This window comes from Indicator indicator, chromosome 1, assembly GCF_027791375.1.
Source record: "Indicator indicator isolate 239-I01 chromosome 1, UM_Iind_1.1, whole genome shotgun sequence".
NCBI lineage: Eukaryota > Metazoa > Chordata > Aves > Piciformes > Indicatoridae > Indicator > Indicator indicator.
The window spans coordinates 9395411-9420450 of record NC_072010.1 but is presented as its reverse complement, the minus strand read 5'-3'; the positions used below and the strand labels follow the sequence as shown (position 1 = coordinate 9420450).

General features: G+C 39.3%; 1 protein-coding gene across 1 annotated transcript in view; it reads right to left on the bottom strand.

Annotated features, from left to right (window-relative positions):
- TYR (tyrosinase) overlaps positions 1–16462 on the bottom strand; it is a 51931-nt gene extending 35469 nt beyond the window's left edge. Inside the window, exons 1-2 of the mRNA XM_054386288.1 lie at positions 15620–16462; positions 5433–5649 (exon numbers count right to left, since the gene is read on the bottom strand). Of these exons, the coding sequence (XP_054242263.1) occupies positions 5433–5649; positions 15620–16462 (1060 nt within the window). The remainder of the gene's footprint in view (positions 1–5432; positions 5650–15619) is intronic.
- Positions 16463–25040: the final 8578 nt, after the last annotated feature.

Genomic DNA, 25040 nt, shown 5'->3' with positions numbered 1-25040 from the left:
TTTTTTAATTTTGGGTTTTCTGTTAGCAAATTTCATTTTGAGAAACCATTTTTCATTAGCTGTGGGGATCACAGTGAAAATACAAAGGAAAGTTTTGCAGATGAAAATCTTTCCTTCCAGAAGAGAATGGGAAAATGCCATAGTAAAATGAAATCACATTTTGAAATGTTGGATGTTTTATTCTATTATTTCCTGGCAGAACAGCAGTTACAATACATAATTGTGACAGAAAGTGGAATGCTCTGCTTGATACCTTTGCTTGATACCATGAGTCCTGAGTTAATTCATGAATAATGAAAATTACATAGAGTTTTTAAATTTATTTTTTAATATTCTTTTGTCACTTTTTGAAAACTAAAAAGGCACTGATTTTCATTTGAGGTTACTGTGAATAAAATATTTTCAAATGTGGAACTTTCTCATTAAAAAAAACCAAAACAAACTCTATTTTTCAGCCATCTCTTCTTCTTAGGGGTAACATTCATGGTGTCACACGAAGACTGAACTACACAAAGAAGAAACCAAACTATTTAATTTGTCATCAGCTAATCCACTTCTGATTTGATGCTGATAAAATAAATTGATTTTCTGTTATCTTCTTGCATCCATAAAGTATCAAATGAAGTCACCTGTGTTCCCCATTAGGGCCACAATTCAAGAAAACTAATTTAAAGTAATTGCTTCCACTTCAAAGAATCATAGGATCCTACAACTGTTGAGGGTGGAAGAGATCTTTCATACCATCAAGTCCAAGTGCTTGCCTGGAATTTACAATCCCACCACTACTGCTAAGCTAGTACTATGAAACTACGTCCCTAGGTACCACATCCATGTGTCTTTTAAATACCTCCAGGGACGGTAACTCCACCACTGACCTGGGCAGCTTGTTCCAATGTCTGGTAACCTTTTCTGTGAAGTATTTTTTCAAGGGGCAATGTGAAAACTGCTTTTAACCTGTTGTTTTTCAGTCAGAGCAGAAACTGACCTGTGACACAAACTGACCTGTCCTAGAGTGACAAGGCAACCCATAGGCTCTGCCTCTGGGGGATGCTGTTTTATTGAACAATATTGACCTTTGCTGGTTATGCCTGCTTTGATTACTCTTCAGTAATATAATTTCTGTCTCTATAGCAGCATTTTCTGTTAGTGAAACACAGATTCAGCCTGTGTTGTTAGCATCTTCTCACAATGATGCTGGGACCTACCCCTTCAAAGGGTAAAAAGGTGTTATCTTTGTTCCAGTGCACTCAAGCATGGAAGATCATGAAGTTTTGACCAGAAGGAGTTATCCTACGTGATCAGCTCTTCTAAGTGACCACAGGTGTGGAATTAAAACTGAGAAGTAAATCTCACATTGGTGTAAATCAGGAGCTACTCAATTAAATTCAGAATCACAGAATCACATAAATATTCAGATTGGAAAAGACCCTCAAGATCACCAAGTCCAACCGATAACCCTACTCTACAAGGTTCACTCTTAAACCATATCCCCAAGCATCACATCCAAACGGTCTTTAAACACATCCAGGGTTGGTGATTCAACCACCAAGTCACTGCCAGTACAGTCAATGAACTTACTTTGGATTTACTTTAGATCTAAAGGAGATTAGGATTTGACCTTAGGTGTGTTGGCACAAACTTCTGTAAACAAGTAAAGAAGAACTGAAAAACTTTTTGATTAAAAAAAAAAGTAAATCTTAAGAACTATAGAGTGTCAACAAGTTTGTAAGAATGCCATCACATAGAAGCGGGCACTGGCACAATAAGTGCAAGCTGACAATTTAAACTTGGCATCTATACACAGCAAAAAACCAAGCAGGCCATTTGTAAGGAACTAACCCAATATGGAGGGTTTGGCAATATGACTTGTTAAACATTTCAAATGTTGCCACTCTCTTTTTCAACATTAGCCATGTATTCCTGGTTTCACATTTCAGTTCTCTACCTTACAATCATAGAATCATTAAATTGGAAAAGAGCATCAAGATTGAGTGTAACCATTAAGCCAACACTGCTTAGTTCACTGCTAAACCATTAACCTAAATGAAGTATCTACATGCTTTTTGACCGTTTTTAGGAACAGTGATTTCATAACTACCCTGGGCAGCCTCTTACAGTGCCTCACAATCCTTTCAGTGAAGAAATTTTTCTTCCCCTGGGATAACTTCCTCTCATCCCTTTGGTCGTTACTTGGGAGATCAACCCCACTTTGTTACAACCTTCTTTTAGATAGTTGTAGAGGGTAACAAGGTCTCCTCTCAGACTCCTCCAGACTAAACAGCTATAGCTCCTTCGGCTGCTCCTTATAAGACTTGAGCTCTAGAGCCCTTCTAGAGTACAAACTTCATTTCCATTCGTTCGACACACTCCAGCAACTCAGTATATTTTTGTGGTGAGATGCCCAAAACTGAATACAGTATTTGAAGTACAGCTTCACCATTGCCAAGTACAGGGGCTAGATCATGCCCCTACTCCCACTGGCCATGCTGTTCCTAATACAGGGCAGGATGCTGTTTGCCTTCTTGGCCACCTGCACACAGAAATCTTGTCAGTTAAATAAGTCAGTTGACAGAAATGTTCGTGGTTCTGTGGTGAAAAGCTGTGTTGAAATAATTCAGGTTAAAAACAAAAATATATTCAAAAACAATATAATATGCTATCTCAGCATAACACTGTGCCTGATGGAATTAGCTCCATCTCCATAGTATTATAGATAAATGCCAACTGAGCCACATCTGCCTTGCGTTCAGACTTGTCACTAAAAGGCTCCTTATCATGGAACACTGTGGACACAGTTTCACTTCACTGATCTCTGGCTTTAATGAAGTATTCTTGTGGAAAGAAAGCTAACATCATCCTGTTGACCTGTACTATCTTCTATATCAGCTTTTTAGTACTGTGGATCTCCTTTAGTTGTGCTATAAAAGCTAGACAACAATCTAGGATGTAATAATTGGACTGAGAGTTGGCCCATGAGTAAACACAGTCCCTTAGGAGAATTTCCTTTAGAATAGAAAGGCTTTAATGTTATTTATTTTGCCTTTTTTCCCCTTTTATTTATTTTTATTTCATGATTACAGAGCTTCTAAGACAGGGACACTTATTGCCTCAGTTTTACCCCATGGAGCTTTTCCTCACTGTACCACAGCTTTCCAAACTCCCTCCACCTGAATCCTACACAAAGTCACAAAGGTCCACCTTCACCAACAGGAGAAAAGGACCTGTTCAATGTCTTCTCTTCTATTTTTTCAATCACAGAAGGGATCTTACAGATGCTTTGAAAGGGCTGTGTTGAATGTCAGGAAGCAACATCAGGATGGACTGATAAAACAGTCATGCTCAGCTCTGCACTGAGCTAACTGGATGCATCCAGAAGCCACACAGCACTATGCCCAAGATAATATATGCTGCTTCTGTAACTATCTTTTGAATAACTTGCATACATCCTCAAGAACATGTAGTTTTTTCCTCAGTCTATTAGAAGAACTACCTAAATCACATGAAAACCTTTAGGACCTCTTGGCGGCAACCATGACATGCCTCACGAGGCATTTGGAGAGTTCCAAATGACCACAGTGCTGATCTGGAGCATCATAATCTCTGTTAAGAGAAAGATGAACACTATTCAACTGTTACACCAAGCAAAAGAACTCACTTGAAGGAAAGTTTGATCTAGAAGAGTTTTTCTCAGATACAGTGACATTGTCATTATTCAGATTAAAGCATGACACTCTTGAAGTGTGAATGGCAGATGACACTTAGATCAACAAAGACCAGCTGTGACTGTGCTTGCTAGCCATGAAATTAATGTGACAGAGACAGCATCAGAGAAAAGGTTTGATAGATTAATCAGACAAAACACCAATTCTGATTTTAAAGTTATAGTAACTTCTAAGTTTTTTGAGAACTGTAGGTGCTTTCCTGATCATTGTGTAATTTGTACTTTTGTCATTTTAAAGTAGCTAATTATTTTAAATATGAAAATGTATTATTTTTTCTCAAAGGGGTATACTTGATCTATGACTCTGTTTAGCTGCCAGTTTAGACTTTATGCTGAAAAAAAATAGTTTTTTTCCCTTTTTCTGCAAGTAGTCACTGAATTATTGTTTTTAATGAATGTTCATGATACTAAAATTTATGCTGAGTAAATGAGCAGTCCATGTTGACTTTGCTTCACAGTAAACTCATGTGGGTCTGCATAACTTCCATAGACTGTGCCTTTGCTTTTGTTTACAATACTAGCAGCATGATGACAGGCCCTCATTATTTCATATTGTTTACTTCAGTTCTTCAGCACTCCTCAGATTACACCCCTTGCATCTATTCATGCTCTTAATGGAGAAAAATGTGAGCAAGCCTCTACTCAACTATGCCACCTTTTTATTCCCATTCTTCATGTTGTTTCTGTTTACAGCGGTAGAAAGCAGATCTATGTTCAGAGCTGGAGTCATTTAATGTCTGGATTCTCTGCTGGGTTCCACATTTTCATTTTTTTTAGAGAAGGAACTGGTTCACTCTTTTTAAACTTTTTTTTTTTTTTCATTTCCCCAAGAAATCTCTATGGCATTTCCCACTGTCTTAAGAGTAACACTGAACATATTAAAAGCTTTATTTTCTTATCTTCACACCAACTCTTATATTGCATTTTTTCAGCCCTTGTACAGTTTCTTGCAAGCAACAGTCTCAGAGGCACCAAAAGTAGATCATACCTGATTTAGCTGATATATGGTACTATAGAAATATTTACTGATACATATATAATGTGCTTTCCTTGTTTATTGCCAGTTTATCAAGATTCAAAAGGGATTGAGTTTACAGATAGTAACTATTCCTTTTAGAAAAGAATCCTTTATTATCAAATTAGGAGCATTCAAAACTGATTGGATAGTTAGATACTGAAGATAAATCACTGAATTCTTTGGGAAATCATGCTAAGGGTAATTTTTGAGGTATAACGTAATTCCTTAATCTTTAGAGTTTATGGAGAAGTCTGCTATGGAGTTCACAGTGGCAGGATTTAGGCATACAATTGGCAGCATCCTCTTTCACACTTTTTGTCCAGCCTGGACTCTGAAAGACAGTGGATACCAGGGCAAACCTGTAACCCACATAGGTATTGTTATGATCATGCATAAGTAGATTGTTACATGCAGTGCTGTACTTATTTTGCATGCCTGGTGCTGAGTATAGCAGAAGACAACATCTCCTAACACAAGGATTTAGGGTCTGATCTAGTTGTAGTTTCTATTTTCTTATCAAAAGGTTTTATCACAATTTCTGTCTATTGCTATTCCAGGAAGAAGTGTAACTTTTTCTTTCTTTTTGAGTGGTGTTTCACAGAATCATTTTGAACTTCCCAGAGTTTAAAGACTCTAACTTCAGAAAGAATCAATTTAAAGATGGAAATGGCATAATGAAGTAAAACACGTTACCTTCCAAAGTGTTTCGGAAACTGTAATTGGCCATTTTATCCATGGGTCCAGATTCATACTGAGGCAGTGACAGACAAAATTCAACTTCAGCTGAGGATGGCAGCCTTGGGGTCCTTGATTTATCATTGTTCCCAGGATTTCGCAGTATAGGCCCCTCACTTGTGGCATTGCACAAAGCCTGCTGGCTGTTGTACTCTTCAGACCGAGTACAAATTACCTGTGTGAAATACTTTCTATTAGCAGAGTTGCAATTGTAAAAAATAAAAGAAAGTAAAAGAGATACTTTGATTTTTTTTTTTTTAAGGAGCAAAGTAAATGTATAATGTATTAAATTTGTTGCAGGAGCATATATTAATTCCTATGTATGATTTTAATACAAACAGTGTTACTTCATAGAAGACACTCTTCTACTACAAAGCACATTTTGAAATAATACACTAATCTGTATCTGAAGCTACCCATTTGGACTAAGGCATCAATTCTCATTTATGTCCATGAAAATTTAAGGCTAAATTCAGTGTTACCTACAATGAAACAAGACCCAAATAGAATTAAATGTTGCTGCTTCAGTTGCTAAATAGTGCCTTTTGACTTCAGCAGACTACTAAACAAATGATAATTGCAGATTTTTCTCCCTACACAGTAAAAGGAGAAATTATTTACTTGGAATATATATTAAAAAAATCTTTTATTATGAAAATATCTATCTGTCCTTTGTCAGATTAAGTGGTCAACTGAAATACCATCACGATGGGCACTGGAGAAGGACCTAAACCAGAGAGATAGATACAGATATGAAATACCATCAGCATCATTTTACATAAATATTCTGTTCCCAGGCAAAATCCAGTTACCATGGCATAACAAGTCATTATTTGTCAGATGAACTGTAGAAGCTGCCAGCCCAATTTGAGACTCTCGGAAGAGCAAGGTGGTTCAATGTAAATTCAAATGAGTGTCAGCTAATTTTGGTTGAGTCGAACTCCTTCACATTTGCCATGGTTTGAAAGTGCCCACACAGACTGTCACTAACTTTGTGTGGACAAAGAACAGGTCTCATTATTGAGTGAGACTTTATAGGGGAGAAAACACAAACGAATGAACTCTCCTGTCTTTCACATTGGAGTCATATTTCTATTTCATGAACCAAAACAATGAATGAGAAGGTTCGTGGAAGAAAATATATCTGCTGTGAGTGGGATGGAAGAACATGAGATCCTCTGGTAGTGAAGGGGATGGGAGATTCTTTTTACCACCACCAGCTGTGTACAATTTGCTAGACTGAAACAACACCCTAAGACGACCTCTGCAGTCAACAGAGAGAGGCATCTCCTGAGTGTGATTCAGACCTCCTAAGCCAGACGTTTGGTAGGTGAGATGTACTTACCTCTAAGGATGTCTAACTCTCTTCATTGACTAACTTGATGAAAGAAAATGAGTGAAAAAATCAATTCCGAAACTGTCTCTGAACTGCAGTTAGCAAGGGAAGCAAAATTAAGAGTGTTCAAGTAAATGCTCTGCTTCTGCATTAGGATGGGAGGAATCAAACCCTGGAGGCATGGATGTGTCTGTAGTTACTAAAGACAGAGCCAAAGGCAAGTTTTCTTGCTGCCTAACTAACTTTTGAATTAGTAGAAGGAGATGAGAAGAATCCTTTTCTAAGTGATTTGACCACAAATTCACAGAAAATGTATGATGGAGCTAATGATATAACCTAGATTTCTTAAGAATCTGAAGTTCTTAAATGCTGTTTCCTACGAATATGGATATTTTTCTTTTTTTAGGAGATAAGAAAACTTCTCAGAGAAATTTATCCTCACAAAATGCACTAGTAGTTGAACTCTGCTCTGGTTTCTTAAAACTACTAAAAACTACTTGGTATGTGTAGTCAGTTTTCCAGCAGACAGTTTCATGTGGTCTTGTCCCCTGCCCAGAAGCTCAGAAGAGAGGAGGAGATCCATGGTTATCACAGCATCACAGTATCACAGTATATCAGAGGTTGGATGACTTCAAGAGATCATCAGGTCCAACCCCCCTGCCAGAACAGCATCACTTAGGGTAGTCTGCACAGGAATACATCCAGGTGGGTTATGAAAGTCTCCAGAGAAGGAGACTCCACAACCCCCCTGGGCAGCCTGTTCCAGTGCTCTGTCACCCTCACTGTGAAGTTTCTCCTCATGTTGAGGTGAAATTTTCTATCTTCTAGTTTGAACCCATTGTTCCTTGTCTTATCACCTTGAACCACCAAAAAGACACTTGACACCCACCCCTCAGATATTTATACACCTTGATGAGATCCCCTCTCAGTCTTCTCTTCTCCAAACTAAATAGCCTCAGGGGTCTCAGTCTCTCTTCATAGGGGAGATGCTCAAGTCTACTAATCTTCCTCATGGCTCTCTATTGGATTCTCTCTAGCAATTCTCTGTCTCTCTTGAACTGGGGAGCCCAAAACTGGACACAGTATTCCAGGTGTGGTCTCACCAGGGCAGAGTAGAGAGGTAGAGAGTTTATAAACATGAACTGTAGCTATGGTGCTGGTTTTCTAATTATTTTATGTCACTGAGTTTATTCTCATTAAAAGGAAAATTGGGGCTTGACACAGGCAATGCACAGACCAATGTCTCTAGAAGTGCTCTAGTGAAGAAGATAACATGTTTTGGCTGGTGGACCTCAAGTGGAGCATTTTGCTCAGAAGCTACATATATGCAGACTTTCTGTTTAGCTCTGTTTCCTATGGCCCTTGTATATTTACATATCTTTTTTTTTGCCCCCCCTGACATCTCCTATCTTTTCCTCCTTTCCCCACTGCCATGGGGATGTATCCCCGCTGTGTCCTGAAGAGGAATCCTATGCTGCCTCCAAGACTGGATTTTCAGAGATTCAGACAGGGAATCTTCAAGCATGAGCCCAAACACATTAAACAAAGGAACATTTCCCCTTCATTATGTTTATCCATTTCAGTGGGATTTAATACAACTGTTAATGTTATAAGGCTCGTAAATGGTTAGAGTGCTGTTTCTTTTTCTTTTCTTTTTTTTTTTTTTTTTTTTTTTTTTTTTTTTTTTTTTTTGTCCATTTATGTCTCAGTGTACTGTTTGACTAACCAAATTCATCCTAAACAGAAGCCAGATTCCATAAATCATCTGGTAACTCATGGTCAAGCGATGCCAGCATAAGGGACAAGAATCAAAATGTTTATTTGTGATCTTCTGCTATTTGTTCTGAACTATAAATTAAAGTCTGTTCATAAAATTAGACAGGATGCTTTTCCAGAAAGGTATAATTTATGTAATATAAATTATAGGTCTATCCTGAAACTATAATTTGCTGTTTTATCATTCATGTGATGTGTAGGTGATAACAGAACATAGGTCAGTTAAATGGTTCACTCTGCATGTCATCTGCATAAATCACACACAAAACAGGTCACATCATTGCTGCCTTTTTATTCAGCAGGAAGAGATTGTATGAGAAGCACACTGTGTTAACATGATTTTTAATTCCCTTTCCAAACAATTCTAAACAAGTTTCTCTGTTCACCCTGGACAAAGCTTTATATTCAATCTCCACCAAGTGCCGGCTCTTCTGCATGCGTAAATTGATTGGCTCCAGGGAATTTTTTAGGAAGATGCTATAAGGAAAAGCTTATGTAAGTAATTAGCAGAGCAAATGCCAGTAGATGGCAGTCCTGAATATACAGCATAGCTCCTGGGCCTTGTAGCATCCAGCAAAGAAAACCTTTCTGTGCGCTGCAGCTGAGCTCTTTAACACAGCTCTTTGTACAGCTTCTTAGAAAACAGAGTGTAAAAGGGTGGAAGCGCTGTGGCTGTCTCACACCTTTTCGCACACGGGAAACCCTTTTCTCTTTTGAAGTTTTCAACTGCTTCCACAGACCAGCCCCTGCACCTAAATAAAGTGAATTGCATTACAGGAATCTTCAGAAGCGTTCAGCCCTTTGCTATTTTTGCATTCAACGCATTGTCAGTTTTGGTGGCAAATTCTTTGAGGTCGCTTTGAACTTAGCAGATCCATGCTCACAGGGACGTACAATATATGTAATATATATCCTAATACCAGGAAAAGGTGAGGAATAATTTTCTACGGTATTGTAATAGCTGCTCAAATACAGAATGCTCTGAATTTCCCTAGTTTGCTGGGGAACCACAGCCACTCAAAGGGCTAATCCACATCTCAGCTTTCTTTAGAGCTAATTCCTTGCTCTGTGTCTCTCCTGAGCCCATCAAACAGGAGTCTGCTCTCATCCAGAAACTGTATCAGCATGTTTTCATAGTGCTGTGCTCTGGGTTAATATAGCCTAGAAGGAGCACTTCACACTACAGCCAGAGCAACCACATGACTTGTACCTCTCTGTTGTCCATCCCAGCTCTCCAAAGGGTGTGATGTGGGAACTTAATGACACATCTTTATGTGTCCCTTTGTCCTATATAAAGTCTGGACTCCTGAACTGGAGCCTCCAGTCTCATTATGTGGCCAAAAGAGATTTTGCACTGATTCATTGCCTTTCTCCATATTTCTCCAGTTATTCTCACGTCCTTGCTTGGAACATCATTAAAGTGCAGCACTCACACTGGATTTAAAACATTTGGCAGTTGTAAAGAGGTTTAATTTTTGCTTTTTTGGCTGCATTAGGGCCTGGCCTAATCCGACTCTAATTAAGTGGCATCCAGAAGCCATTTACTCACCAAATTGGGAAAATGCAAGGAAATCCCTACAGAGCCTTGCAAGAGAACAATCTGTACTTTGGGAACTTGCTTTTATAGTCAGAACTTTAAAAGGTGATATACCTATACCTTCCTGGAGGTGTTTAAGGCCAGGCTGGATGAGGCTCTGGCCAGTCTCATCTAGTGTGAGGTGTCCCTGCCCATGGCAGAGGGGTTGGAACTAGATGATCCTTGTGGTCCCTTCCAACCCTGACTGATTCTATGATTCTGTGATTCTATGAATTAAGCATTGTCATTCTGCCCAGGGAAAGGAAAAAAGCACAATTCTATAGCACAAAGTTTTCAGAGACTGTGTGTATTCATGTTGTAAGAGACTGTGTATATTCATATTTTGTTCTTCATGTACTCCTCAATGTCAGTGAGAGTGGAAAGGGAAAAGAGAAGTCAAAGAAATTCTAAGAAACATCTTTGTGCAAGGCTAAGGCCATTAATTATCTTTTTGACCCATTCAACATATGCATTCACTGGAGGAGCTGTGAAACTCAGGCTAAAAAGAGATGAGACAAACATGAAGTGACAGCACTGAGACAAACTCAGGGCTTTCAAGGTATTTTCTCCGCCTTCAGTAAAAGCTGCCTGAGTTTCATCTCTTTGCTCAGAGGAAGCCTAAAACTAGCAGGTAGGGTACACCCTGTTCAGCACCTCAAAATGGTGCTGGGGTAGAGTAGGAAACTCTGTTGTCAGTCATTACTTAAATATTCATTGACACTTTCTGGTTTGGCAGACTGTGATTCTGTGCTCTCTGGCTGTTTCCAAGCTGTACAATCAGTACATGTACTGTCTCCATGTCTACCACAAATTTACAAACACATGGTAAGCTCTACAGGTAAGCTTCTTTTTCTGGTAAATTATTAACAACCCACATTTTAATGAAATTCTTTAGCTATTAATTCAGACACTTCTGAAAATGCTTGTTTTTTAACTACATGGCTCCTGAGCAAGCACAGCTATGTACAAGAGAACAGGCAAGAAACCACAGGCCAAATTCCTGTCACCCACTCGTGATCCCATGGAAGACTGGGAATTATTTTAGAATTACATTGAAAGAAAGAGGTTGTGGACAGCTGAGTGGCTGTTCCTGATGTGCACAGATCTTGATTGCCTCAGGCTGTGGTAATGAGGTTTGGCATGTGGAGACTTATCTCTCATAGGAAATATTTCAAATTTATAATCCATGTAAAGGTATTATTAGGAGATCAATCTTAATAAACTCTTATTTTTCAATTACTTACTTCATGTGGGCTGTTTTTTTGGTTTGTTTGTTTGTTGGTTTTTTTTTGTTTGGCTTTTTTTTTTTTTTTAATTTACCAGCATGTAGCTGGCACCAAAACCTATTAAACTGCAATAAGAACTAGTAATTGAGTTCATGAAATACTCAGGTGTCCACAAGCAGAAGCATGTAAGTCTTTGGCTGATTTATGAATTAATAATTGCTGGATTCTGGTGTTTTGTTGTTTTTTTTTTTTTTTTTTTTTTTTTTTTTGTAAAATTTCCTGCAGGTTTTAGAGATAAACATAAAACAGTACTTCAAATGATACTCTCAGTCTATTCACTTAGCAATTCAGCTCCCTGATAAACTGTGCTTAGAATTAAATAACTGTCTGAATAGCTGAATTTTTTCTTATTAAGTCATATTTTTTCAGGTAATGGATCTAAAGTACTATCATTATTAGTCCAGGAGTATTATATCCATTTTCTATTTGTGTGACTTGTTTCCCTTTTGTAGTGGCTTTGCATTTGTGTAAGTCATTCTGCAGGGTGGTATAGAATGAAATGCTAAGGGAAATTCTTGTTGCTTGCAACAAAGTATTGGCCTCAGGCTTACACCAGCTCATCTGCAAGCACCCTATCTCTCCATGTCATCAATTACTTCTCTCCAGTCACTCTTATTTCACAAGAGACAAAATACACAGGGCTAAAGTTGGTGGTATAGCCTCCTTGCTACAATAGCAAACCTAAACCAGCACTTACATTCTCCTGACTTATTTTCTCCATCATCTGTATAGAACACTGTGAACATCTCCAAACTCCAATGTTAACTACAAGCAGAAATATACTGTTTTTATTTGAAGAAGGTTTTTGCAAAGGTAACTCCACAGACTTCTGCTATTTCTCCAAATTAATTCTGGTGCAAAGGAGATCAGAATTCCACCTCTATTATTTAACTGAGGCATTATAATTACTTACGTTTTTTAGCAAATCTATTATCCTGAATAATCATAGAAACAAGCACTAAACCAAAAAACTCTCAAGATGTCATGGAAGATATCCATTTCCCACATAGCTTTCTCTTAAGTCAACATGGAATAGCAAAATTTCATAAAGCTTTAGTAGGTGTCATGTACTCCTAATTTTGAATGCAACACTTGATTCATCACAAACAAGTGATTGAAAACATGAGAAAATCCTTCTCACCTACCCTAAAGCATGAGCCAAGCAAACAAATAAAAACAGTAAAGATTCCTGACAATCTTGCTGGTAAAAACAGAGGCAGGAATCAGAACTGTCAGTTAGATAATGAACACGGAGAAAACATGGACAGATAATTCACTCAGCTAAGTGATAGCAGCAGTATGTTGAAGAAAAAGTAAGGCAAAAGCAAGAATTTCAGCATGTATTCATGGGTATCCATGTTGCCATAGCAACTTCTCAATGGAATAAAGTATTTTCTCCTTTCTTTGGGGATTAAAAAAAAAAAAAAAGAGAGAGATGCTGGTCTGCAAATAGGTACTTTACTTTTTTTTTTTAAATTTAGTTTAATATTATTTTTTTCCCAATAAATCGGTAACTGTTTCCTAACACACAGACATTGTTTTGTTATTCTTTGGAAAGAAGCTTAAAATTCTAAAAAGCACACCATATTCTAGATGTCTTATTCTAAAGGTTTCTCTTGCCCTCTTTTTACTTTGAATGATTATTAAAAGCCTAAATTCTTTCACATTTCTGGATCCTCCACCCTTTTTTTTTTCCCCCTCCTCTCTTGCTGTTTAGCTACAGAGCTTGGATAGTCAGCATATTGTGCAGCAGATCTCTGGCTGTTTTCCTGTTCATGCTAAGGCTATTTTTATTCCTTTTTTATTTTCTGGAGTGAGAATCTGATCTTTTGCTCTGTGCTGCTTGAAGGAAATGTATCAGTGGTTAATCCTTCATAAGCAATTGTTTTAATTTGGATTCAAATCTAATAAAGAAATATCATTTTGCATTGTATCTTCACCCCAAACTCACTGAAAATGCAGATCTGTTCAATCTCTTTCTTTCTCTAGATAAGATGGCAGAGATATAAAAAGGCAGAAGGTGTTGAAGGGGAATCATGACTTTGGAAGGTAAAGTTATTTTAGTCTTAGCTTGGAAATATTGATAAAAATGTGACATTTCCAGAAGTGGATAAAAAAAAGATAAGTGGTAAAAGCCATTTTCAGAAATTACTTGGAAAACTTCAACAAAGGAATTAGGTGCCCTTACCTACATATATTGTCAATGAATGTGTCTTCAACATAGCACAATTTTTATTATTTTCATCCATTAAAGTTATATAAAAACTCCTCTTAAATCAACTTGTTTCATAAAAATTGTCTTAATTTGCAGAACATGTTTGTGGGAACTGACTTTAAATGAGAAGTCGTAGACCCGACTGTTTCTTAAACGTATTCATTATTGCTCATAAAGTTTCTGGGTACTTATTACCAAGATGAAAAATTTCTAGTAATCTTGATATGATTAGTAGTACCTTCAAAAAAAAAAAAAAAAAAGTCAAATGTAATTATCTGATCCATCCAGGTATTTTAGAAAATTCTGCCAGCACCTTGCCACCTCCTTTGTGCAATCTGTTGCCTACTACCTTGGTTTTCTTATCCAGTATTTTGTATTGATAGCTCCATTCAACATAACCAGTGGAATTCTAATTTGATTTAATTGACTTTAACATTTTACCATTTTCAGCTCAGTGCAGAAGAGCATCAGATCTACTGCATTCTGCTAATGGAATCTAATGAAGTTACTAGATTTCTACTGTTAGAAATCAGCAGAATCTTAGAAAACACATGCCTGTAGCTATATCTATTTTATGGATATGCCTACACTGGTGAATTAAATGTGGCCAGGAAATTTCCTGGGAACTGCAGCCAAATGGCATGAAATAATCCATGTCTATGCCAGTAAAATCATCTTAGTCTCCCAAACACGGTGGCTAGATGCAGACATTATCTTGGAAATGGTCTCTGAAGGGTACATTTCTGGGAGAGAACTGGCCAATACATGCAAAATATATGACAGAAAATAGTTTTGTTACAGTATATGGGAATGTTTGAATTTCCAGATATATAAACTGCCTATATTTTTCAGAGGGCACAAATCAAGACTAAACACAGTATAATCAGCCCAGTTGGTTGATGTTTTGTACTGCTAGAGCATCAAAGAGCTGCTGGAGCTTTTATCTCTTTCACTTTTCATTAGATCACTAAAACTGCCCAAACCTTCATTTGGGCTGTTGCTGCAGAAATAAATAGAACAAAGATAGATTTACACCAACATAATCATAGACTTCAGTGCCAGAAGGGACTGTTGCTATTGTCATGATGGAGTGTGTCTATGGAAGCCAATAAACCTTTGTCACTGTATTTTAGGTGATGTGGCAGTAATGAGCAAGAGACAAAAATATGTCTAGAAACTCTCAGTGTTAGAACAGCACAAAATAGTTCAGCTATATGAGAATACATAACCTATGTAAATATGCACATTTACCTTGGTTTAATTTGCTGTGCTTTTAAGTGGCAGGAATATCTGTTGAATTTACTTCCGAGCTCCTCTGAGCAACAGAGATTACTTCTTATATATCTTATGTGAATTACATAGATGTTTTTTCTGCATTCTAAAGATTCACTTTCTTTGGTTTTGGTTTGGCTGTGGTTTTTGGTTGGGTTTTTTTTTTTTAATTGAAAATAGACAACTTAACTGCATAGCTTTTAATTCTTGGATGGAAGAAAGCACTGTGACATGGGTAGAGCCTCTGAAAACTCTGTTTCTGTTTCCATCATTCAGTCACCAACTGCCTTACGCCTTGTGCACTAGCAATTTGTGCAGACAAATCCTGTTTTTTTTCTCATCAGACTCCTTCAGTAACCTGTTTAGCCTGCTAAAAGCATAAATTTTCCTCCTTTCACCCTAACTTTAGGTTCTTAATTAAGCAACCTAAATCCTGCACTCAGAAAGAGAATAGACACCTCTAAATGAAGACTATATCTACATACAATCTGAATTGCTCTCTGGTAGTGCTTGTTGTTTTCTTCAGGAATATTTAAGAGAATGAAGCATGGCTAAGCTCCCAGATTCTGTACCTCACTTACACACCCAAAGTCAAGTAAGGTAATTGTGGCACAATCAGCCTTCCCCTTCCCCTTTCCCTTCCCCTTCCCTTTCCCCTTTCCCTTCCACTTGAACTGTCCTTACCTGCCACGAGGAAAAAAATGATGCTGGGCTGAGTAAATTTGGGTTGGTAGGATGTCTGCCACCCATGTATTCATCAGTGCAGACCACACAGTCCTCTGCATCTCTCCAGTCCCAGTAGGGGATAGTGAAGTTCTCATCACCTGTTATCTTCTGGATCTCACGTTCCCAGAGGAGCAGAAAGACTCGGTGCCAGGGCAGAAAGCCAGGGGCTTCGTGGGCAAAATCAATGTCCCGCCACACATTGGACCCACCTAAAAGCGTGTCTCGGGAGGCATAGTAATGCATCCACACAAAGAGATCATACACATTGATGTTTCTGAACATGGGGTTGGAGCCATTGTTCATCTGAGTATACGTGCCAGTAGCAATAACGTAGTCCTGGTTAGGGGTGTTCTTTGCCAAGTTAAGGTAGGCAAGAAACTTGTCTTTCTCACTGGTGGTGAGCTGGAAGATGTTTCTTCTTGTTCTCAGTTGCCTTTCAGTGCAATTTAGGCCTGAGAAACCAAACTTGCATTCCCCACAGTTGAATCCCATGAAGTTGCCTTCACATTTACATGTCCTGTTGTAAAACACAGAGGGCCAGTCCTCTCTGTCATCCACTCCTGAGAAAGGGAACTGTGGTCCCAGCGGAGCCTGAGAGAGAAGAATATTCTGGCAAAACCCTCTGCTAGAAAGCTCCCCACAAGGGGACCCGTCTCCATCCCAGGGGGGACAGCACTCCTTCTTCAGCAAACTCTGTGTGTTTGCACAGGCTCTGGGGAACTGCCCAGCTGATGGCTGAAGGATGACTAGCAGGAAACCCACGGCAAACAACGACATCTTTGCAAAGCAGCAGGAGAGCATTTGAGCTACGCTTCAGTGCGTGGAGTGCTCTCTCCGACCCCTCCAAAGTCCTGGCTGTGAAAGAAATTCCTCCTCTCCACCAGGAATGCTTCACTGCTGACTTCTGCTACAGTGCACCGCTCAGTGTGCTTCCCCATTCCTACCCTGGATGCATTTACACACAAAATACTTCTCAGAGTTAATCTGATTATCACATGTTCTGTGTGAAAGACAAGTGACTTTTCTCCCATCCCCCACAGATTTCAAAATACAGGCATTTATTATGAACTTTCATCTTCTGTCTAGCACATGATTGCTTTCCTTTGGCAACTGGAAAGGAAGTAAACCAAAAATTTGGACACAGAAACAATTGTTGGGTTTTCAAAGCCCCTGTTTGATTTATATGCTTTACAGTAAATGTTTGTTTAAAAAAAGACCCAGAAGAATATGATCAGTTAAATAAGCACAGTGAACCTAAAAATGAGAAAATAAACAAATCTGGGGGAAGATATCTATATTTTTATGAGAAAGCAAACACAGGATGTGGTCATATTAAGTGTGAACTTAGGGTAGAATCAGAATAGCTTGGCTTGGCACTTTTATATTCAGTGTAAGCTGCTGTTCCCAGGCCAGCATAGAGCAAATTAACCGAACAAGGCAAATGATAAGATTTTCAGAAAAAAATGTTTTATTTCCCTAGAATCCATAATGCTTCACACTCTGAAATCTGCAATCAAATTTTCTGCACAGTTTTGTGAGGAGTACAGGCAAGATGCCAATAGATTTGCAGAAAGTACTTTAAACAGCTGTCTCTGGACCTGGAAAACAAACCTTGACTCCTGTTTTTTCTCCCATCAAAAAGTTTGCAAACACCGTATCTGGTTAGTTGTTTGCTTTGGTATTGTTTCACTCAATACTCGGGTTTTGGAGTGAGTATTCTTCTTCTTTATTCTAGTATGTCAGTGTGGTAAGAGCTAACAGAGATGACTGGGTGGCAATAAAAGTTATACATTATGTGAAGTTGCCCCTTGAAACAAAGGGACAGCAGTTGTTTTACTGCTGGACAGAATGCACAGGAATTACCTACAGTTTCCTTCAGCTACCATTGTTCTGAGCAAGGGTGGTTTTGTTTGATTTATTATGTTACTAAAAGCATTGTGAATTATTTCTTATGCTTAGGGAGAATTCCAGCAGGGCAGGAAAAACGTATAGGCAAATGAAGTAAGAACTTTGCTGGGAAATGATGCTTTTTGCTGGAATCAGCAGGTCATCACATGACTGTGCTGAGGAGCACGAGGTGCTGTAATCCTGCAGCCTTCTATGCCTCAGGTATTCCAGGGGATTATCCCCAAAGTCCTGCTGCTGGGGAGCCTGTGATGGGGGAACTTGAATCAAGAAAGGGAAAGGAAAAGGAGTTGTCTTTTGAGAAAAAAAAATATTTCTAACCACAGGCTGATATTTACTGTTGGTTGACTGATTCCCCCAGTTTCCCTGTTAGGCTTGTAAAACAGATTTGATCACAGAAATGTTACCTGTTTGATTTATTTTATTGTCTCTTTGTCTGACGGGGAAACTTTTCAGATTTATTTTGTTTACTGTTCTTCCCATGGAGGCTAGTGCAAAACTACTATACAGGAGAATAGATTCATTTGAGGATAAAGAAATATATATTTTTTTAATCTTCACTAAAAAGCTAAAAGGATTGGGAAAGGTTGGAATCAGAACCTCAGAACAAACCAGAAAATCCCTCTGATATGACCTCATTAATGTTTATAAATATGTAAATAGTGAGTGCCAAGAGGATGGATCCAGCCTCTTCTCGGTGATACCCAATGACAGGGCAAGGGGCAATGGGTGGAAGTTGAGGCATAGGAAGTTCCATGGAAACATGAGGAAAAAATTTTTCACTGTGAGGGTGACAGAACACTGGAACTGGCTGCCCAGGAGGGTTGTAGAGTCTCCCTCTCTGAGGTATTCAAAACGTGCCTGGATGTGTTCCTGTGTGATCTGTGTTCTGTTGTTCGTCTAACAAAGCCATCATATCTGCATAAAAATTGAGCATAAGTGCAATTGAGGCTTCACTTCAACATGAGGAGGAACTTTTTTCACTGTGAGGGTCACAGAGCACTGGAACAGGCTGCCCAGAAATGTTGTGGAGTTGCCTTCGATGGAGACCTTCAAGACCCGTGGATGCATTTCTGTGTGATTGGTGCTGTATTCTATGATCCTACTCTGGCAGGGGGGGTTGGACTAGATGATCTTTTGAGGTCCCTTCCAATCACTACCATTCTGTAATTCTGTGATTCTGTGATCTATTTAGGCAGACAGTCATACACGAAAATACATTTACTATCTTATTTTTATATTTAAATTAGAATGTTCAGTGTTAAAGAATAAGAATCTGAGCCTTGCCAGTTGTCATATGACAGGTTTCTGAGGCAGCTAGTTAACAGAAGAATCCCTTTGTGAAGTGGTATGAATGAGAAACTCTGAATGAGGAATGTGACTGAGGAGCAGCACATGCCCTTCCTGACCTACTGTTGAGAAGAGTCCTGTTTTGAATAACTGTCAGTGATTCAGAGAGTAGGTAGGAAATCAAACTTTCCATATATTAACATCCATAAGCATTAAACAAGCAAGAAAATAAATGTTCCTATCCCAGTGTGTGACTGCAGAATTACCAAAACATGAGACAGTCACACCTTACATGCTGCATTGGGGCAAAATTCTCTTCATTAAAAAGACCTCAGGGACTTTCCATCTCTTTTGTGCTTCAACCCAGCACTCTGTGTTCCATTGTTCATCTAACAAAGCCATCATATCTGCATAAAACTTGAGCATAAGTGCAACTGAGGTTCCACCTCAACATGAGGAGGAACTTTTTCACTATGAGGGTCACAGAGCACTGGAACAGGCTGCCCAGAGAGGTTGTGGAGTTGCCTTCTCCAGAGACTTCTAAGACCTACCTGGATACATTCCTGTGCGACTGGTGCTAGCTTCTATGATCCTGCTCTGGCCGGGAGGTCAGACTTGATGATCTTCTAAGGTCCCTTCCAACCCCTAACATCCTGTGATTCTGTGATCTGTGATCCTGTGAATTTAGTCTTTTTTGTCTGAAAAGTCTTTCCCTTACGTTCTGCCAATGGGTTGGCATCATCTTGCCACATGCTCTGGGACCCATTTCTCACTCCTGGCTCTCCATGTTTGAAGGTAGATTAAGGCTTACTAATTTAAGTGGCGCAAATGCCAGGCAGACCGTGGAATCAGCATGGTGAAAGCACGTCACTTTCTTTATCCAAGAACATAAATGATGTGGTTTTGGTGACCATATCCAACTCCACTGGATTCCAAAGCATAAGTGGTGAGGAATCACTTCACCTTTGGGACTTGCAGAGGCAACTTTCAGCAACAAACTTGCATGGGGCTCCTCCACATGTTCCTAAAAATTTTAACTCCACCCTGAAGTTTGCAACTGATTCAGTTGGAGTATTTGTTTTGGTCTAGTAGAGTATCACAGTAGTGGCAGTGTTTAAAATTTAACTTGTGTTTTCATTACAAAGTCCTTAATTGCTTTGTAGAAATGTTAATAGTTATTAGAAATATAACCATCAGACACAGAGTAATGAGATGTCTTCCTGTACTTTGTGTGCTGCCTTGCTTGTGGCATAAGGATCAGATTAGCAGCATCATGCTGCAGTATTAAACCAAGCTTCTCACAGACATGGCTTGTGGATTTCTGATGTGGTAATGGACAAAGAAAGGGAAAAACCCAAGCAAAAAAACAATGGCATTGAATAGAGGTTCATTTTCCCTCATAAAAATAAATCTTTGTCTCCTCAGACATGATTGGTCTCAGCTTTCTTCCTTCTGGAAGATGTCACAAGAGATTTAATTTCTGGGCTGCTGATACAGAAGCAATCAAAGTTTCAAGTAATATTAGTGAGTTTTAAAAAATTCTGGTAGCTGGATGATAACGTGAAGAAATTATCTCTCAATATTGCTTGTTAACATTTAGAAATCCTGTGGGAATTTTAAGGTCCAATTATCTATGCTGAGTAGGGATAATATTAAATATAGGATGGGAAAATGTAATTATTTTAAAAGACAGGTAAGAAACTATGAAGAAAAAAAGGCTGGATGGATTTTCCAGCTCATGTCGCTCAGTTCCAGTGGACAGAAAAACTGTCAAGAGAAAAAGAGAAAAACAAACATGTAAAAAAGAATGGTTATTTGAAATGGATAAGTTATTCAAGATGAACAATGAGAGAGACTGACAAATGAAGGAGTCTATTAACCATCCAAGAAATGCAATCTGACAAAAAAATAGCCTCACATTGTAGTCTCTGATCCTTACCTGTTACTTGCTGTTCAGCATCAGAACCCTTATCCACTGCATACGACACCTGATTTCAGATGTTTTCCTGAGTCATGCTGAGCCTACATGTAGCAAAAGGAGAAAGCTTTTCTTCACCATGCCCCATGTTCCAGATGGAGCTATCAGACTCCTCGATGGTCTGCCAGTGAGTTAAATTCGGCTCCTGGAGTCCAGGAGAAAGAGAACAGGAGTAGATGTAGGATGATTACAGATCATAGGCATTATGTTCTGGTCAAAACTAGAATGAAAAAACCCTCTTCAATTTGCTGATAAATGGGAAGGGAAAATTTAAGAAGAGCCTTGCTTATCACTAAGAGCCATGAAGCAGCTATGCATTTAAATATTACATGAGGAAGAGTAAAAAAACTCAATTTCTAATTAACTCTTTATCCTTATGTGAAGAAAAAACCCACAATGTTTCTGATTAGAAAGTGAGAATGTCAGTAAGTTCACTCCTACTAATTGAAGTTGCCCATAGCTAATCTAAAATTCAGTGCAATGTTCAATTAAGTTTGGTTTGTGTGGCAATTCAAAGCACTCCTGTCCTGTCACTTCTGCCAGTCTTACACCTGAAGCCTTGAAGAAGGAATTCACAGGTGTAGTTTCCCAGGCTAAAGCTGCGTTATCAGGGTTATGAAGAGCAACCTTTGCAACAGCATATCAACAGGTTTCCTGATCCTAATATAAGCTGGTCCATGCATGAATCCCCAGTCTTAACACCAATAAATCAGTGAGAGAATACAAGGCTGGTGCTTTGTTTCATGGGTTTTGTAGTGCACGCGGAGAGGTAAAATACTTGTTTTAACAAAAACATAAAGGTGTGGACAGATGATATTTGATTGGTCACACAGCCTGCTGGCACAAAGTTAATCTATCATTTTAACAACATTGAACCAGTAAGTTTTACTGGATCAATGCTTTTATTATGTGGTCATGTTATGTTTGATCTGATTCTGGGAGCCCTGGAGACATGCTAGAGCGCTCGAAAATAGATATTCATATTGGTCTGAAAACGTAGGCTAAATATTACAGACAACACCAAGGAGTAAGAAAAAAGGGCACTGATCTGTACTTCAAAGCAAGTGAGAAAAAGCACTGATGCAATTAAAGCAACAAAAGTATAGAAAGAGCAGCAAAAGAAAAAAGACAGTTTTCCCCTCTTATAGATTGAAGATAGTATGAAATAGATAGATGATAGTATGAGCTATCAATATAGTCTACATGATTTGGGTTTTTTGCTGCAGGCAACACAAAACTAACTGATACCTATCAGACTCAATGACAGGACAGCATCTAAGGGGCATGCTGAAGCACTCTTTTCCATAGTCTTATTACGCTCCCCTTAACACCTCACCTCTGTTTTCAGCTCTCTGCTGAAGGGCAGCCTGACTTCTGGCTTTTGGGACCATGCTGGGCAGACTGGAAATTTCAGTAAACATGTCTGAATGCTTTCCTATCATCTTTCAGAAGATAAGTATTATACAATTTTTTGCTACTGTGTGGTTGATGTGTGAATTTGATCTTGATGGCAGGCTAAGGCCCAGGTTTAACTAGGTGGATGATAGTCTGCTGGTTGAGGAAATCCCTATCTCATCTAGTAGCTCATTGTGGCTGAAAGCACAGAAAGTTTTTCAGCATCCTACAAGGAAACTATTCATATTTTTGCTGACTTAATGTTCTGGCCTGCTGAGGAGTCAGGCAAGCACTCTAACTCATGCAAAACTACTAGGGGAGAGACTAAGGGAGAGACAAAGGCAGTCTTTGCTCTGTTGGAGGTGTCTTGGACTGGCTCACCCATTTTTCAAAGCTGCATCCTTTGCCCTTGTGGCAGGTACCCCACAGCTGTGTCTCAGTCAGCTGCAGAGTTTTGCTCTTGCATTTAAAAACCTATAATCTTCCTCCTCAAAGGAGTGTCCTCTATTAAACCTAACTCTCTGCAGTCTGACTGGGAAGAATCTTCCTCCTGGGCTAACACTGTGCTTGGCTTCCCTTCAGAACAAAAAGTGTGTCTACTCAGTGTCTCTAGGCCTGTCTCACAAACTTGTCTTGCTCTATGTATCCATCTCTGCAGAGACATAGAAGACTAATAAAAACTCCTGATAGCTGCCTGTTGGATTTGTGTGTGTCCATGCTTTGGAAAACAGATAATTGAATAGTGTATTAAAAATGAGAGAGTGGCATTTAGCATAGAGCAAGTCTCAACAGCTCCTGGTGGTAAGGTAAACACAGCTTTGCAATGTCAAAAACTAAACTTGGAAAAGGAAAGAGAGAATTATTTGAGACAGGTACATGGAGTCTCCCACTCTGGAGATATTCAAGACTCCCCTGGATGTGTTCCTGTGTGATGTGGTACAGGTGATCACAGTATCACAGTATATCAGAGGTTGGAAGGGACATCAAGAGATCATCAGGTCCAACCCCCCTGCCAGAGCTGGATCACTTAGGGTAGTCTGCACAGGAATCCATCCAGGTGGGTTTTGAAACTCTCCAGAGAAGGAGACTCCACTACCCCCTTGGGGAGCCTGTTCCAGTGCTCTGTCACCCTCACTGTAAAGAAGTTTCTCCTCATGTTGAGAGGAAATCTTCTATGTTCAAGTTTGAACCCATTGTTCCTTGTCTTATCACTGTGAACCACCAAAAGGAGCCTGGCCCCCTCCACTTGACACCCACCCCTCAGATATTTATAGACATCAATCAGATCCCCTCTCAGTCTTCTCTTCTCAAGACTAAACTGCCCCAGAAATCTCAGTCTCTCTTCATAGGGGAGATGCTCAAGTCCCCTAATCATCCTCATGGCTCTCTGTTGGATTCTCTCCAGCAGGTCTCTGTCTCTCTTGAACTGGGGAGCCCAAAACTGGACACAGTATTCCAGGTGTGGTCTCACCAGGGCAGAGTAGAGAGGTAGAAGAACTTCCCTAGACCTGCTGGACACACCTTTCTTGATACATCCCAGGATCCCATTGGCTCTCTTGGCCACAAGAGCACATTGTTGTTCCATGGAGAATTTGCTGTCCACCAGCACTCCAAGGTCTTTCTCTGTGGAGCTGCTTTCCAGCAGGGCAGCCCCTAACCTGTGCTGGTGCCTGTTGTTATTTCTCCCCACATGGAGGACCCTGCACTTGTCCTTATTAAACTTCATGAGGTTTGCCTGCACCCAGCTCTCAGCCTGTCCAGGTCACATTGGATGGCTGCACAGCCTGACGGGGTGTCAGCCAAGCCCCCCAGTTTCATCAGGAACTTGCTGAGGGTACTCTCAATCCCCTCATCCAGGTCACTGATAAAGATATTGAATAAAACTGGACCCAGTACCGATCCCTGGGGGACACCACTTGCCACAGGCCTCCAAGTTGACTCTCTGCCACTGATGATGACCCTCTGAACTCTGTCGTGGAGCCAGTTTGCAATCCACCTCACTGACCAGCCGTCTATGGCACATCTCCTGAGCTTTTCTATGAGGATGTTATGGGAGACAGTATCAAAAGCTTTACTGAAGTCAAGATATATGACATCCACTGCTCTTCCTTCTTCTACCCACTTGGTCATAACTTCATAGAAGGCTATCAGATTAGTTAGACAAGACTTCCCCTTGGTAAATCCATGTTGGGTGATCCTGCTCTGACAGCTGGGGTTGGACTAGATGGTATTTTGAGGTCCCTTCCAGGCCCTAGCATTCTATGATTCTGTGATTCTGTGATTCTGTGATTCTGTTTACAGACCATCTGAGACACTCTGAAGCTGACGTCTCCTCATATAACATCTTCTGAGCAAAGAGCAGCTGGGCTTCCACGAAACCTTGCCTTTGCTTGTAGATAGAAATGGGATTTGTGCATCAGATAAACAGTTCATGTATCTTTTCTCTTATGTTTCAGCACACATTATTTTAATAATAAATCAGTCCTTTTAACATGCTACCAAAAATTTCTTTGAATACTTTACAGTGGTGAGGAGAATGCTGCTGTTGTTCAAAAGCATATCCCAAAGATTTGTTGAGGTAAATCAAAATTTTGTGGGTAGGAAAATATAGCTGAATTTTTCATATATTTAGAATATCCTTTAAAATTAAAAAAACAAGGGAAACAAACAGACAAACACCCCCCCCTCCAAACAAACAAAAACCCCAAACCAAAACAATAAAAAACAAAGCAAAACAACCAACCAAACAACCTACCCCCCCAACCAAAAGTGATTCAATGTGGCTACTTCTAGTGGAAGAAAATATATACA